A 15,419-nucleotide genomic window follows, 5' to 3' on the forward strand; every position below is an offset into this window, starting at 1 on the left:
GAAAAGATGTGAAGTTACTCTTACATATATCCAGGGATGGTGTAACAATGATACAAGCTATTAATTATTAAAATCCCCACAAAGCTGTTCGTGTCTGTTCCATGGTATTATATAAAGGGGAAAGTTATTTTCCACATATCAGAGTTTAGTTGTACAGGAAGAAAGCTAATTTTGGTCCACTTGTCCAGCTTCCTAAGGACAGCATATTGGAAAGGTGACCACTGATGGTTCGAAAACAAATGTAAAAGTTAATAAAAATAATTTGGTATTTCATTCATAAACCTGTATAGTGTCATTATTTGTCCTAGTCATGCACTTTTTCATTCTTTATGTCCACTAACTGTTGAGCTTTTAAGTCTTCAACTTGTTCATGATCTTCCTTGTCTGCATCATCTACTTGATTAGTTTCCTTTTCTTCTGCTTCTCCTTGATCAACACACTCATATTCTACTTGTTCCAGGTCTGTTCCATCTATAAGTTCTGCCTGTACTTCTTCCATCTGTAGTTGATTTACGTGCTCAACATGTAACTGCTCCACATGAACTTCAGCACCTTGTTCAGTCTGAATGTGTTCAACTTCCAAGTAACTAATTTGCACCTGTTCTTGCAGTTCATCTATCTGTGTGCCCTTCACTTGATTGTCCTGTATGAGATCCTGGTGCATCTGTTCCACAGTTACCTGTGCAGGATCCACTTGTACCTGAATTACTGGCAGGACATGAACTTGCTCCACTTGTTCTATTATAGTCATTGATGTTACTGGTTCAGCTTCCACAGCTTCCACTGGAAGAACCTCTTCTGACACTATTCGTTCTGAAATATTGTGTATTTCTTTGAGATGCCTTCTCAGCTCACTGCCTTGCATAAACCACAAATCACATATGGTACAGTGGTTGGGTTTGTCACCGGTGTGTATCACCAAGTGATCTTTGAATTGATCCCAGCTGTTAAACACACTGTTACAAACCTGAAACAAAAGATACAGTATGTTAGGCAGTGCCAACAGAAACATGACAAAGAATAGTGTCTCAGATCACGGCTTCACATAGTGTAGCTTCTTGCTGCTTGGATTAAAAAAACATATACGTTAGAGGTAAAAGCAGAGAATTCAGCCTCAGCTGAACAGAAGACTTGCTATTTACTTATTTCTTTTTAAGAAACAGTGTGTTACTTTCAGTTGTGCATATACAGGATACCTACAAAATTTATGAGTCAGTACGGCATTTGAAAGTTTTATTATTTTAACTTTACATGCAATTCATGTACAGTGTCATGCCCTAATAAATGTCTCATGCTAGAGTTTTGGGTTGAAAGCTATTTATGTAATAATACAGTACAATGAAAGTGCAATACAAACTGTCCTTATACTGAAGTTCTAGATGCACTACTACTAGCCAACTTTTTCCTTATCAGCTTTCATTTGCTCATGGCATTGTAAGGTTTAACTGACTAGACTGAACTCTGTCATTTTGCCATTAAAATAAACCCAAACAAACAAAACAAAAAAAACCAACCCACCCCACACTTGAGAGATTTCAGCAGATAAAACTCTCTTAGAACTCCCATCTCTTTAATTCTTTTCCAGCTAAAGGTACTGCCTCAACTGCAGACACACTATTTTCACAAAGCACATTTCCTTCCCTCCAGCTGGCACTGAGGTAAGTAGCCTGAAAACAACACACACAGACTGCAGAAATTAATGAGGTGCCAGGGCAGAAGAGACAAAAGAGTAGAGTCAGGCTCAGAATAAAGAAACAAGCTCTGGATCCTTTGTCCATGCAAGTCTTCTTGGCTGCAGAAAGTAGCCAAGAACACACATTTCAACACCCCTTCACTGCTGGCAAATAGCTTTGAACAGGATGTTCCAGCTCCTCATAATTTTCAACAGCAGCACAGAAGGATGATGGAGTACCTGACAGGAATTAATTCAAGAACAGGTCTATGTAGTGGAGCTAAATATCTCCATTTTGCTATTGAAGTCTGTTAAAATGGGTTTGTGATGCTAGTGCCATGTTTTCCCCTGCTCCCAGCTTCAGAAAGAAGTTACACATACACTTCTTAAAACACTAACCTCAAAGATAAGTACTCAAAATTACTTAGTCATACATAAAGGTAATGACTATCGGTAACACCCAAGCACATAATTACTGTTCTTGCCACGTAGGGCATAGACTCAAGGCATACACTGAAGAGCACCAAAAGTGCTCATCAAGGCAGTGCAATTTTGTTTTCTCCTCTGTGTTCAGTGAGATAAGATTTATTTATTGAACACTACTCAAATTTAGTTCTAAAGAGAACAAAACCCAAAAATTCCACAAATTGCTGTAGTTTCTGTGGCTGAAGAAATGCTCATTATATTTGTAACACCTGTGAGAGGATGTGGTATCAATTTAGAAAGAGAAAGCTATAGCACAAAGTGGTAAAAACAAAGGGTCACAAAAAGAAAACAGTATGTTCAATGAGGCTATTAGGTACAACTTTGTTATACAGCAATTCTCACATTCAGAATAAACTTATCTTCAAAACAAAGGTATTCTCCCAAGAATTAACTTCAGACTAGCATAAAAACTGAATTATGTAATAGCATCAGTAAAACTTCTGATTAAAGTATTTGATTAGCAACACAAAATTAATTCATCTCCTGCTGTATTCAATGCTTTCTGTGATTAAGATCACTCTCTCTTTTGGAACAAATAAAGCTGATGTGCAGCAGTTTTCTTCACTACACAACCCAATGTAACCTCAGACCACAGCCATTCTGTGAGCCGAGGACAGAGGAGGAGGGGTGTTCTTATTTGAGACTGTCACAGCAGTGGAGTGGCAAAAGGGCAAACAGAAATACTGCAACTAACCTCAGCTCTTGTATTTTGCAGCTTTTCAGAATCAGCTTTTAAAACCTGAGTAAGATTTATCTGAACAGCTTTTCAAATGTCAGTTACATACAGTGACCAAGTACCCCATCTATCCATCTACAGCATTTATATTTGCTTAAAAGACATTACAGATTATAATCGTAAATTAGACATTACAGATTATCATGAATTGGAATGACTTTTCAAAGTCAATAGATTGGGTGTCAAACAGAAGAATAATAAAACAGGAAATAAAATAGTACTTTGTACTTTAGTGAAGCATGCTTACAAGCCAGAAAGGGCTAGGTTAGTGCATCAAGAACTGCAAAAAGGAAGCAGAAAGACCAGTGCAATGGAGATAACGCTCGCGTTCCCATAAGAATCTCTCTGATTATAAGTATTATGAGGCTCCATACCAGTTATTCCATATTTTAAGTGGAACTACTTAGATATAATAATTTATCTGCTTGAATGTGCTCCTTATATTTATTTTACTAAAAGTAGTTCTTGGAGACATAAGGCCACTCTCATTGCTTTTCCTGCTCAGTACTCCCACACTCCTGTGCTGAGGCACAGGAAGGAGGTATTTAGCCTCAGACTCTGCTACTTCGATTACTCACCTGACATTCATACAGCTTCTTTCTTCCCTTTTTAGCTCCAGCTCCAGACTGACAGGCTGTCAGGTGGCATTTGAGTGTGCTATTCCTAGCAAAACGTTCATGGCAATTTGGACATTCAAATGGTTTTTCACCTGTTGAGACAGATACAGGGATTTGTAAGCGTACAAAACCAGCCAGTTTTCTGCCAGCTCTCTCTTCTTCCCTCTCTCCCTTTTGCATAGGTTGATAAACATGCTGTAAAGACGTGGCCAACTGGATTATTCTACAGAAGAAGAGAAAGACATTCTATGTAAACGTTATTTATGTAAATAAAAGGGCAAAAACCTAATGTGGAGTCATAACTCTCATTTAGAAAAAACCCAGTGTAACAATTACCAGTGCCATTTAATGTACATTTAGGTTTTTATGGAAGTTACATTACTATTCTGACTAAATATCTTAAAGAAACAGCAGATATTTCTCTCTTTTTGTCTAGTAATATTTACAATTAAAGAATCAACATTAGTAAATATACAAAGCGACACATTAAAGAAGAAGTATTTAAATAATACAAAGTTTTATTTTCAAGAACAATAACAGCTGATGCTTGAGAGCTGAAACTGAGCTCCAGAAAAAGAAGTTGTCACAGAATTACCAAAAAATAACACTGCATCAGTATTTAAACAAACAAACAAACACCCCTTTCCCCCCACAAATACAGCGGAGAAAAAGCGCAGAGGAACATAAATGGGCAGAAGCATGATAAACATTCCTTTCAGTTTGGCCATTTCATTTCAAACCTTGTACCAAATGCAGAAGCCAACTAAGACAACACCAGGGAAGGCTGAAAACAGGTCCTGTTTTCTCTTTTTAATCCGAAGTAGTATATTGTTATGACTATCACCGAGTAGTAACAAAGAATAACTGGTGTCTCTGTTTACTAATTTCATCATGCACAAGCACAATGAAATTGAAGGAAATTAAAGTATAAAAAATTAGGAACAGTGTGTTTCTTCTAGAATTCTGATAATTAATGTGCAGAGGTACTGACACCAACATTACTGCTGAAACAAACAGCTTAATGAACTCCAGAAGAGGCTGAGACATTTCAGTGAATAACGTAAGAATCAATTCTAGCTAGTTTAAAAGTCTGCATTTTGGGGAATGCAGTAGTTATTGATTATTGAGATGGAAAGCAAATAAACCTGTATTTTCAGAAATAAAGATATTCAGGGGGTCCTAATTAGCTCTTGAAAAAACCCACCTATAACTCTATACACCTAAAAGCTACAGAAAAACATTAAACATGGGAACACTGGGTGGGAACACTGCCCTTAATGGTTACAAAATGCTGTGTTTTTGGAGACTGTTGTACAGCTAATGCAGAGGATGCTGAACTGCCATCAGCCTTGCAGGCCAAAATTATGGCCTTTGCCCAAGCAACCAATGGACACTACAGAGCAAAACTCACATCCCAGACCTTCACCTGCCCTGTCATCTGGTCACATTTAAATAGTTACTTGGAGCAAGCCACTACCCAGGGACAGATTTAGTACTCAAATTCTTCAGTAATCTCCAACATATTCTGACAAAAGTGTCTTAAAGTGACAACTGAAAGATAATAGCGGCAATATCCAAGGGACAAAAGACATCGTGCGACTTCCTGCACACTGCAAATGACCGCCGTGACCTGGGCTGCACCAGGCAGAGCAGTGATGGAGAACAAAGAGATCATCCCAGCTGTCTTCTCTCCTCTTCTCTGAGAAACACAATGGCGAGCTGGGGGCTTACGCCTCTGCTAAAGGTGACAACTTGCTTCTCCTCCCCCACCTGTCGTCTCAACTCAACTATGAGTTTAGTCTCACCTAAGTGAGATTTTACGGAGAGAGGTTTTTTGCCTGATCTAATGATCACCTTTTTCTCCCTTTATGAGAATGGATGAGATTTCACTTCCCAATCATTACATAACTCACAGGACAGAAATTCTGACAGGAGACAGTCCGATATTGTGCTGGTCCTTTATAATCTGACAGCCACAGGAAGGAGACTGGCCCAAATAAATATTTTTTATCCCAAAGACATTAATAAAAAAAACAAGACAGTGACTTTTATTTGCCTAGTACGTAAGAAATACCAGGGAATTCAGCCATAACCATAAAGCTATCATCTCATTATTTAGATTTGATCTAGAGAGAAATAGTAAATTAGGTTGTTTGTTTGGTTTTTTTTTTCACAAGCATACCAAAGACAGGAATTTCTCAAATGAACTTCTTGGGATCATTTATTCAAGGTACTTAAATAGAGTCCATTTATTCACTCCTATGGAAGACGGCATTTGCAGTTCTAAGCACACTTCCTGTAAAACATATTTTAGATTTACCAAGAATGGCAAAAACCTTGATTAATTTTTCCTAAGAAGTTTGTATACAAATTACTTCAGTTAGAGGGTTTTCAGACAAGGGCATTTAGTTGCTTGGAGCACATAACTCCTTCACTTCCACCTTCATGCATGTGAGCACACACATACTCTCCGTAAAAGGAAAATAAGAAAAAATATAATCAAGAAGGTCTGAGTCACATTTAGCAGCCAAAATTTCCAGTAAAATCAGAGGAATCAAAGATGTTCAGTGTCTCTTCCTGCTAGGGAATGTAAGATTTGCAAAATATTAGGATTAGACCAGCATATTGAGAGCAGTAGCTTCATTCTAAGATTGATTTCTGGATGAGGAAATTGCTGCTGTTGTATAAGACAAATTAGAGCTATTGGACTCAAGAGATACACATTACTCAAGGTGCAGCCCTGCAGAACTCCTGTCCTTTTTGTTACTGACAATCAGCAAGTGAAATCTCATCCATTCTCATAAAGGGGAAAACGGTAATAATTAGATCAGATCAAAACCCCTCCCTCTTTTTAAGTTCTGGAGATGACTTTGTTAATATGTTCAGTTACATGACACAGAAGACATTTTTGATGAATTTTTTCAGAGGCTCAGAAGCAGCTTAAGGCACGGTACGCATGCATAACAAAAACTCTATGGTTCTCCTTCCTTTCTTTTGTTGAGACAAAAATAATAGCCACTGATAGTGTCAAATTCCTACATCAAAAAGAATAATCAGCACTGATAAAGTGTCTATTTCTGCCCCAACTGCCATTTTCATGTTATTGCTGGTGTTGTGATTAAGCAGCAACAGCCTCAAATACTTTGTAGGACATTTCCTCCTAGGGTCTTTAATTACATTTTAGCATTCAACCAGTGCTATCCAGAATTCCAAACTCAGAAAGCCTTTGGCTGAGTGGCAGTTTTTCCACTAACCTTAAGAGACCATAGCTAAATGGTAGTATCTGTTTTTATTTTAAGCTTAAGGCTTTTGAAAATGCTAAACCAGAAGTAATTAGATTCCATAAGTTACACTGCTTGCATCAATATATATTTAGAAAGTACCTCCTGTGCTATGCTAAGTTGCTTTGTCCCCAAAACCCTTCGTCGCAACAGCAACCAACATTGTGATATTTGGGTTACCTCTGTTAATCTGCCACAAACTTTCCTCTGAAAGACTTTTGTTAAGTAGCTTGTATTTGGATTGCTCATAATGGAGAAACATCCCCTGCTTCACAGGGGATAAGGATTTGCCAAAGATGGTTTATAAGAGGAGCTTCTAAGGGGCTAGTGGGAACAGACTGGACACAATGTGATATATCAAGGCTCAGCAGTCCCACACACAGATAGAAAGAAATTCGAATAAGGCTTTAACAACAATAAGCTGTAAAAAAAACCAGGGCTGCTACCCTCCATCAATTTCTCACTGATGACTCATGAGTGATTTATTAAACAAAAACATCTGGAAACATCTGATAAGGACTACATACAGTTTCCATTCAGAGTTATCTGTATAATGCTCAGTATCTGGTCAGATAGTAGACTTTTCAGTGAGATGAAGAAGCAGCATCTTAACCTCCCATATTATAAAGAAGAAAGAAGGAGCACAAGTGATTTTGTACTCAAAGGATGCTACCTAGATTTCAAAGAGGCAGATTTCACATTAAAAATTGTACTATAGTCACTAGAAATGTTTTGCTGTGCTAGTTATCAAGGAAAAATCAAGTCATGGATAAAATGTCAAGAACAAGGGTGAAACTTTCCAAACAAGAGGGTACAAGAGAGAATTGTTAGGGGGTATTTTATGCCTAATGCATTAATTGGAATTTGCTCAGAAGTTCTGTTAGATAAAGAAATCCTCTAAACAACCTGTCAGTATTCTCCTGAGAAGCTCACAGGTCAGATCATATTTCAACAGAAACATTTACTAGTAAAACTGTGAAAATATAGAAAGACAAACCAGCATGTTAGCTGTAACCAGAAGTATTTCTAGCACTCAGGACTCACATGTTCTCTTCAGCCTACTCTCTATTTCCCCAAAACATGCAAAAATGCTAAAGCCAAGGCCTCAAGGTCAGGACTACAGCAGTACTCTTACCTGTATGCTTCCGGAGGTGCTCTTTAAAGTGTCCAAAGTGGTCAAACTGCTTATCACAGTACTGGCATATATGTATCTTTTTGCCAGGTCTTTGCTTCTTGCTGGCACCACCTTCATCAAGGTGGTAACAGGTGAGGTGCTGTTTCAAAGCACTCTCTCGTAAGTACCTTTTATTGCATATGTCACACTTGTAACTCTCAGTAGAATGTGTTTTCATGTGTTCCTTAAAATGGTAAAACAATTTAAACGAACGGTTACATTTCTCACAGTGGAACAAATTGTTCATGTGTGACAGCTGAAGTTCCACAATTTCAATACCTTCTACCTGTTTGCACGAGGGATCAGTTGCACTATCACCTTCTTCTTGGATCTGGCACTTTCTCTCTCCCTGACGATACTTGCTGGTGATATCTGCCAAAAGAGCCAAAGCAGATTCATCTGATGTACCCGTTGTCTGTATGTACTTTATGGATTGCTCTGCAGAAGCTACTTCTTCAAGTGTTTCAATGCTGTCGTCTTCCACTTCAATCGTCCCTTCAGCAATCTCAACCTCAATTTCAACAGGCTCCGATTCTGCAGATGGCAGTGTTTCCGTGATAACATTAGAGGTTTCAGCTATCTTCCTCTTTTTTGGTTTATTTTTACCTTCTGCTTGATTTGATTCTAAGGGTGATGAATTTTCTTTGTTCCTGTAAAGTGTTTGCATAAACATGGTTAGGATCCATAGGCACTGACAGAACAATTTCTGCCTAACATTGAGCTTCTGCATCCAACACTCTCTAACTGCTTCTCAAAGAAGCTGAATGATGAACGACCACATAATCTGTGTGCATGTCAGAAGCTAACTGGTCCTTAATCTATACTCCTTAGAGTTGTAAAATAGCATGGTTAAAGCTGCAGAGCCTTTCACAGAAGGCTACTAGTGTTTTAAATAGCTCTGCTTGAATGATACGAAGCACCTATCAAGAAGAAAGGCCAGTTAACCTAATGACAGAGGTTTACCTAAGAAAGTTTAGAAATTCTGTACTTGGAAAGAAAAGTTCCCCAAAGGAAGGAGATCTCTGGCCTGCCTACTCAGAAATAAGATTCAAGTCCTTCCTACCCTATTGACCTCCTAAACTGGGGAGTGTGTGCCATTCCCTGCAGTGCTTACAGCTTGTTAGAAAACACTATTGCTGTGACTTCACACTATTATTATTACTTTAACATCTCATATTTCAGGAAAGCACACAGCTAACAGCAGAGGTAAAAACAAAAGCCACTGCGATGTGGAAAAAGTATTCTAGTTTAATTTTTTGAGCTTAAACACAACACCCAGCTCTGTTCTGATTCGCCTCTCTCCAGTTCTCTTGAGGGTCACACCCTCAAGATCATCTGCAGCATTTATGTGCTAGAGGTTTTACTAATGATTATCAATTTCAAAAATGAGTGGCTATCTTCCCCTCAAATCCAACTCATAGGAGTAAGCTGTGCTTTTAACTTCCTTTGCAGCCTGATGAATCCTTGCACATAATCTACCCCCTATTACCTTCACACTTTCTAGTAATAGGAGAGATAAGGCTCATGTAGTATCTGTAAATGTGTGGCTAATGATCTAATAATGTAGGATAGAGCTTATTAAATTGCACCTTACTTTAATCAGACACAGGAAGACAGAGCAGCTAAACTTAAGAGTTTCATCTACCCTGGATTTCTGATGTCCAGAAGGTGACAGTTACTTTGCACATTACTGCAAGGAGCTCCAGGATCAGGTACCAAAAGAATACTTTGCGGAATCTGCTCAGCAAAGAGACTACCATCCTTGACCACAGAGTGTGACATTTTGAATGGGGCTATACACATACAACACAGCTGCACTTTAAGGAATACCAGATGGTTGTTTTCTTTATAGTCTAGATTACGTGATGTGCAACTCTTCAGTGCATTATATGAAGAGTTCTATCATCATCTCTACTTCAGCTAAAGTTTCTGAAGCTTATCCCTTTCAGTTAAAGCTCTGACTGAGTCACTGTATTGCAGTTCTTCCCCCTCTTACCACAGAGGAGAAAAGAGAGACTTCTAGTGGTACTCAAGTTTGTCTGTCTAACAAAAAAAAAACCAACCCCTAAAACAAAACAACAAACCAAAACAAACCCCCACAGAAAACTTTTCAAAATCGATGAACAATGGAAATATCTCTAAGAACAGACTGGCTTGCATGTGTGTTCATTAAGCAAAGCATTTGTTTCCTTGTAACATAAGAATTCCAGCACTTCCTAGTGATGCATAACCAACAAACTGCATAGCATTACACAATAGTGGGAAATAATTGCAGGCTGGACAGTTTAGCTTGATGGATGGATCTGAATCCTGGTCCAACAGCTCTACCTGTGTACATGACTCAAAGTGATACTGATTAGAACACACATTTTCAGTTTCAAGGTTTTTTTTAATTTCTCAAGCAGACAGCTAAGGTCTGCTTTTTTTCCTGAAAAAAAAAAAAAAAAAAAAAATTTGGTGGTACCATGCTTAATAATGTCAAAAAAGGGTGTTTGTAGGGTTGGAAAGTAGGACTGGAAATGCACAACCCTATTATCTTTCCTATAAAAAAAAATTACATACTTATTCAGCTCTACTGCCAATCCACAGAATAAGTTAATTTGTAAATGAATGCTGATGCTGAAAACCAAGTTTCCAGTGTATCACATCACAGAGGTTTTTTAAAACAAAATGTTAGCTGGTTACTAGAGGAACTTGGGACCAATGCCACTGCTAATGTGTCTACGGGGACATAAAAAGGAAGCAACAGTCTTTCCTTAGCCTGAATGCAAAGACCTTTCAGCAGGTCTAGAAGAGAAAGCAAGAATAACCTGAGGTCAATGCTGAGAGCATTTACTGCCTCTCCCTCTGCTTTATGCTGGCATAACAGTGTAGCGTGCAGAAGGAATGAGAACATGACAGCACTTTGTGAAAGTGAAGGAAGGGGAAGAAAAACAGCATGATGGGACTGGGACCTGCTTTTCTCAGGCTGGAGTTTGGTGATGGAGTACAGTTCCTGGTACTGGATAAAAGATGCCACAGCAACATTTCATTAAGTATTCATGCCATTTAAAACTGATTATAATGGTTACAATAATTCAAGTTTGAAAGGTTAATTTTGCAGCAAGAAGTTTTAAGATCACTGCTTATTGTCTCAGAAATAGCAGAAAGCTGCATGAAATAAAAAAAACAGCACAAGCTTGTTAATGTAGTCTAATTACCTGAGGTACATTGTCACTGTACACCCAGCTGTCAATCAAGCGTGGGCAGTTAGACAGCACACAGACTTGGTATCAGTTACCACAAAGTTACATCCCTACAATGTCTGCAACATTTACCAGCCATGTCACTTGTCATTGAGTTCCAGTCCAAAGAACATGATGTTCATTTTTTAGTCTGATCCATATATTACAGTAGAAGAGTATATGGTCCCACACAAGTTTAGTTGCTTCCAGGATGAGGAACAGCACCACAAAACACTGCCAGCCAGCTCCTGTAAAAGGGTTCTTCTGACTCTACATTTCAGTGTTGGGAAGAAAAAGAGGCTTACCTTATTTCAAGTGCCTTGATGGCTTCTAACATCTGCAGATATTCAGCTGCTTTCCAAACATCATTTGCTTCTTCCTCACCTTGGACCATTAGTTTTGCTGTATAGGTGAACTCAATTAGGTGACGAAATGCCATGTTACTTACACCTGTATACAGGCAAGAAAAACAACACTTTGTTTTAGCAATTCCTCAGTCTCATCTATCTGATGAATCTTGTACACTTGCTTGCTCACCATTTGCTATAGTTTAACTCAGCTGGTAGCCAAACAAGACACAGCCACTTGCAGCCCCCCCCCACCGCATTCCCCCCCCATCCAGGGAATCAGGGGGACAATTGGAGGGGTAAAGGTGAGGAGACATGTAGGTTGAGATAAGAACAATTTAATAATTAGAGTAAAAATAAAATAATAATAATAATAATAACAGTAATAATGATAACAAATATATATATAAGTGATGCAGAGTACAATTGCTCACCACCCCCTGATAATGATCCCGGATTAGTGAAAAGGAACCCCAGAATCACAATCCTGGAAAAATGAGCCCGAGTGATTCCCGAGAATCCCTCCCTTTCCTGTCTGCCCTGGTTAATATACTAAACATTATGTAATATGCTATGGAATATCTTATTGGCATATCCAACTGTCAATTCTGGGTTTTACTAACTGCTGCACTTTTCTTCTCCACTTCCCCCTTCCAGTCCTCTGCTCTTGGAAACTGCCCAAGCATGGTGTCCTGGTAGTTACCAACATTTCTTCTCATAACAATCCTCACTGGAAACAAAACACAGTGCTTTCTAGCTACTAAGAAGAAAATTAACCCTATCCTAGCAAAAACCAGGACAGCATTTTTCTCACAGTACTGAAGCTGTCAGTTTCATAATAACACCCTTAAAAGGCTCATGTTGTAATAGGAAGTCTACTGTAGAAACCCGTGAATCTGGAACAACTTATGCCATGATAAAGATAAAAGGAAGGATAAGATGAACAAAAAGCTGTTTGAATAATAAAAAGTATAGATTTAAACACAAAAATACAATCTATCTCTCAAGAGACCTCTGAGCAGCAAGTTACTAGAGGCTGAATTATTGCTCCAAGAATTTGTTCCCTGCCTACCAAGCAAGTATTGCTCCATGTCTATCCTGTTCTTGCATCCCAGCCAAGGCATGTGCCATTGGCCACCACTGGCAGCTTTTTTCATCTGCCCAGAATGGCTGCTGTCAGGGAAAAGATGATATATCACATTGCTAGTCCTAAAAACACGCAGGGTATGCCTGACCTCTATTAGCCAGGTACTGCGGGGAAGGGGAAAAAAAAAAAAAGGAAAAAACACTCATAGAACCTCACACTTTCACTTCCAACAGATGCAATTTAAGACTGTTATTTTTGTTTCAATTTTTCTTCAGGGAAAGTTTTTTTCCAGTGGTGCTAGCTGGCTCAGAACATCTCAAGAGCTGAGATCTAAAAAGCTAATTGATATGACTAAGTATGTATGTAAGCCTGAACCAAGGACACTACATTCATTTCCAGCTTTGGCACCCAACTCTGAAGGTTTTTATTTGCACAAATAAGATTACCTTCAATCTCCACCAGTGGCTCCTGAGTGAAATCTTGGAAGAATTTGTAGAAGAACTGGCTACAGGCAGCAAGAACAGCCTTATGAGCTTTGAAATGGTGACCTACAAAAAACTCAAAAATTTTGGTTTAGGGTAACAACTCACTCACAGTGCAGAGTAAGTACAGATGCAGAAAGGAAACCACCCACTCTACAAATCTACTCCATCAGCATATAGTCACCTAGTATGTCTCTTTGTCACATGGGATACTACAGCAGCTACTCTGTCCCATCTCATGCAGACCCTTGCTGACATCACTGACCTTGCTGAAACTCAACTGGCTAGAGGACTCACTCATTCCAGGGTTTCCCTTTTCAGATATTTATGGGAAACTCCTCTGCAAACTTTTTGCTATATGTCTTGGGCTCAGCTCTCAGGTTTTATCCAAGTTCTCCTTATTTTTTGTTCCTCTTACAGACTGACGCATTTTATCACCACTTCTGCCAGCATAAACACCACTGCAGACGAGAAGCAGTTCTGCTCTGTTCTTCCTGTCACAGTGTTGCCTTTTCCCTGGCACATGTATGAACATTCATAAGGCTCCACAGGACACAGATAAAGAAACAACATGGATTAGAACTACACAGCTGCACACAAAACCAGCTTTGAGCTCAACACATGGATTTGGTAGTATCAGAGCAGGAGCAAACATTCAGGCTAAGTTTTATGCAAGCACTGTCAGTGAAACTATGGCAACTCCTGAAGAGTAGTTTTTTCTTCATGTGCTTACTTTTGTCTTATCTGGGCTCTGCAGAACCCTTTCCTTCAAGTGAGGTCTTGCTATCCTTTCAAAGATCAGGTGGTACTCCTTTAGCTAAGTATGTCCTAGTGGGCACTGTCTATCTTCCCTGAAGTCCTAATCTGTTCTAAGACATGTTTGGGATAAAAAGCAATCTTAGGTGATCTATCATGCCACCTTTTCTAAGGAGATAATAACCATTTAAGTCTCTGTCATACTTTTAAACTAATAATTATGTCCTTAGTACACACACAAAAAGAAAAGTGAGTCCTTCTACCCTATTTTAACTCTATATTAAAGTAGTACACAGATATCAGAGAAGCAAGAAGTAAATATAATTTCAAGGTGGTTTTGGTTTTGTTTTTTTTAACCCACAATATTTGTACAAGTTCTCTACATTAAAATATTTTAACAATGTTTTGGAAATCCTTAGACAACACATTAAATATAGCACAGCAGTTTCAAAGTGGAGTTCTACCTGAAAATATTTAGCCCCTTGTTTGGAAAAGCAGAAGCAAAATTATAAATCACTGCTGCAGACTCCGTTCACCCTGAGATTGTAAATGAAACTCTGCAAGCAACTCGCACACCTGTACAGAACCAAGAACTTGTTAGCAGCCCAGTCTGACAGCTGAGCTGTGACAAACGCAACAGCTTCCCAGCACAGCTTTCAGAACTGTCCGTACACCCCCTGGTTCCCAGGCCCGTACGTACCATCGACAATCAGAGTGATATCCGTAAACTGGTCCTGCTCGCGCTGTTCATTCAGTCTATCCAAAATAACTTTGTAGTGCTCAGGGAATTCCTGGATACATTCCATCGTTTCTTCGGCTTCCATGGCAAGAGGACTAGTCTGCAAAAGATGCAGCATGACAGTAAGAATACTGTGCCACTCAGTGACTCCTGTGCACAGTCAGGTTAGGATACAAACACGAACTAATCAGCACGTTTCAGGGAATACAAAACCAACAGAAACACCAAACTGTCTTGGTAACGGTTTTACCTGACTTTAGCAGACAGGTAGGAAATGGTAGGGTTAATGATGTGGAATATTGCTTTATTTAAACACATGGAAAAAAACAGCCAAAGTGGGTAAGTGTATTTCCTCATTTCACAGTGTCATGATTTTGAGCTGGGACAGAGCTAGGTTTCTTTTTAATAGCTAGAATAGCTCTGTGTTTTGGTTTCAGCCTGGGATTTCTTATGAGAAAAATGTTGAGAACATACCAATGTTTTAATTTGTCACTGGAAGTTGAAGGACTTTGTGTTTTGCTACTCTACAACTGCAAGATCTATGGGCGGGGTGATGAATATTTAAATTAATAAGCCAAATATGCCAATAGGACATTCCATATCATATAATGTCATGGTCAGTATATTAATGATGGTCTCTCCCTCTCTTGCTCTCTCTGGCTTTTGCTTGGGCTCTTGCTTTTACAGGATTGCAGTTTTGGGATTGTTGTGCTTCTGGGATTTCAGTTTCGGGATTGTGGCTTGTTTTGGGTCTGTGTGGCAAGGTTTTAGCAGCTGGGGGGAGAGGAAGGGGGACATAGGGGTGGCTTCTGTGAGAA

General features: G+C 39.0%; 1 protein-coding gene across 2 annotated transcripts; it reads right to left on the reverse strand.

Moving 5' to 3' along the window:
• Window positions 1-262: 262 nt before the first annotated feature.
• ZBTB35 (zinc finger and BTB domain containing 35) lies at window positions 263-14,686 on the reverse strand. Of its 2 annotated transcripts, XM_010165865.2 has the most exons (7): window positions 14,563-14,686; window positions 13,071-13,172; window positions 11,496-11,640; window positions 8,253-8,616; window positions 7,928-8,150; window positions 3,473-3,603; window positions 263-967 (listed from the first exon to the last, which is right to left on the reverse strand). In XM_010165865.2, exons 1-7 carry the CDS (start codon window positions 14,684-14,686, stop codon window positions 305-307), a joined length of 1,752 nt encoding a protein of 583 aa, XP_010164167.1. In that variant the 3' UTR covers window positions 263-304. The 2 variants fall into 2 exon arrangements, with proteins under 2 accessions (XP_010164167.1, XP_028940303.1); XM_029084470.1 differs by having other exon boundaries at window positions 7,928-8,616.
• Between the last annotated feature and the right edge of the window lie 733 nt (window positions 14,687-15,419).

The sequence above is a fragment of the Antrostomus carolinensis genome, unplaced genomic scaffold (genome assembly GCF_000700745.2).
Source record: "Antrostomus carolinensis isolate BGI_N321 unplaced genomic scaffold, ASM70074v2 scaffold11664, whole genome shotgun sequence".
Classification (NCBI taxonomy): domain Eukaryota; kingdom Metazoa; phylum Chordata; class Aves; order Caprimulgiformes; family Caprimulgidae; genus Antrostomus; species Antrostomus carolinensis.

Bases quoted from the DNA above. Each gene is read 5' to 3' on its own strand.
- ZBTB35 (XM_029084470.1), bottom strand. From the start codon at position 14,686: ATGGAAGCCGAAGAAACGATGGAATGTATCCAGGAATTCCCTGAGCAC. The intron at 8,617-11,495 runs GTAAGCCTCTTT...AACACTTTACAG, and splicing joins ATCAAGGCACTTGAAATAAG to GAACAAAGAAAATTCATCAC. The intron at 3,604-7,927 runs GTAAGAGTACTG...CTGTCTCAACAG, and splicing joins GCACCTCCGGAAGCATACAG to GTGAAAAACCATTTGAATGT.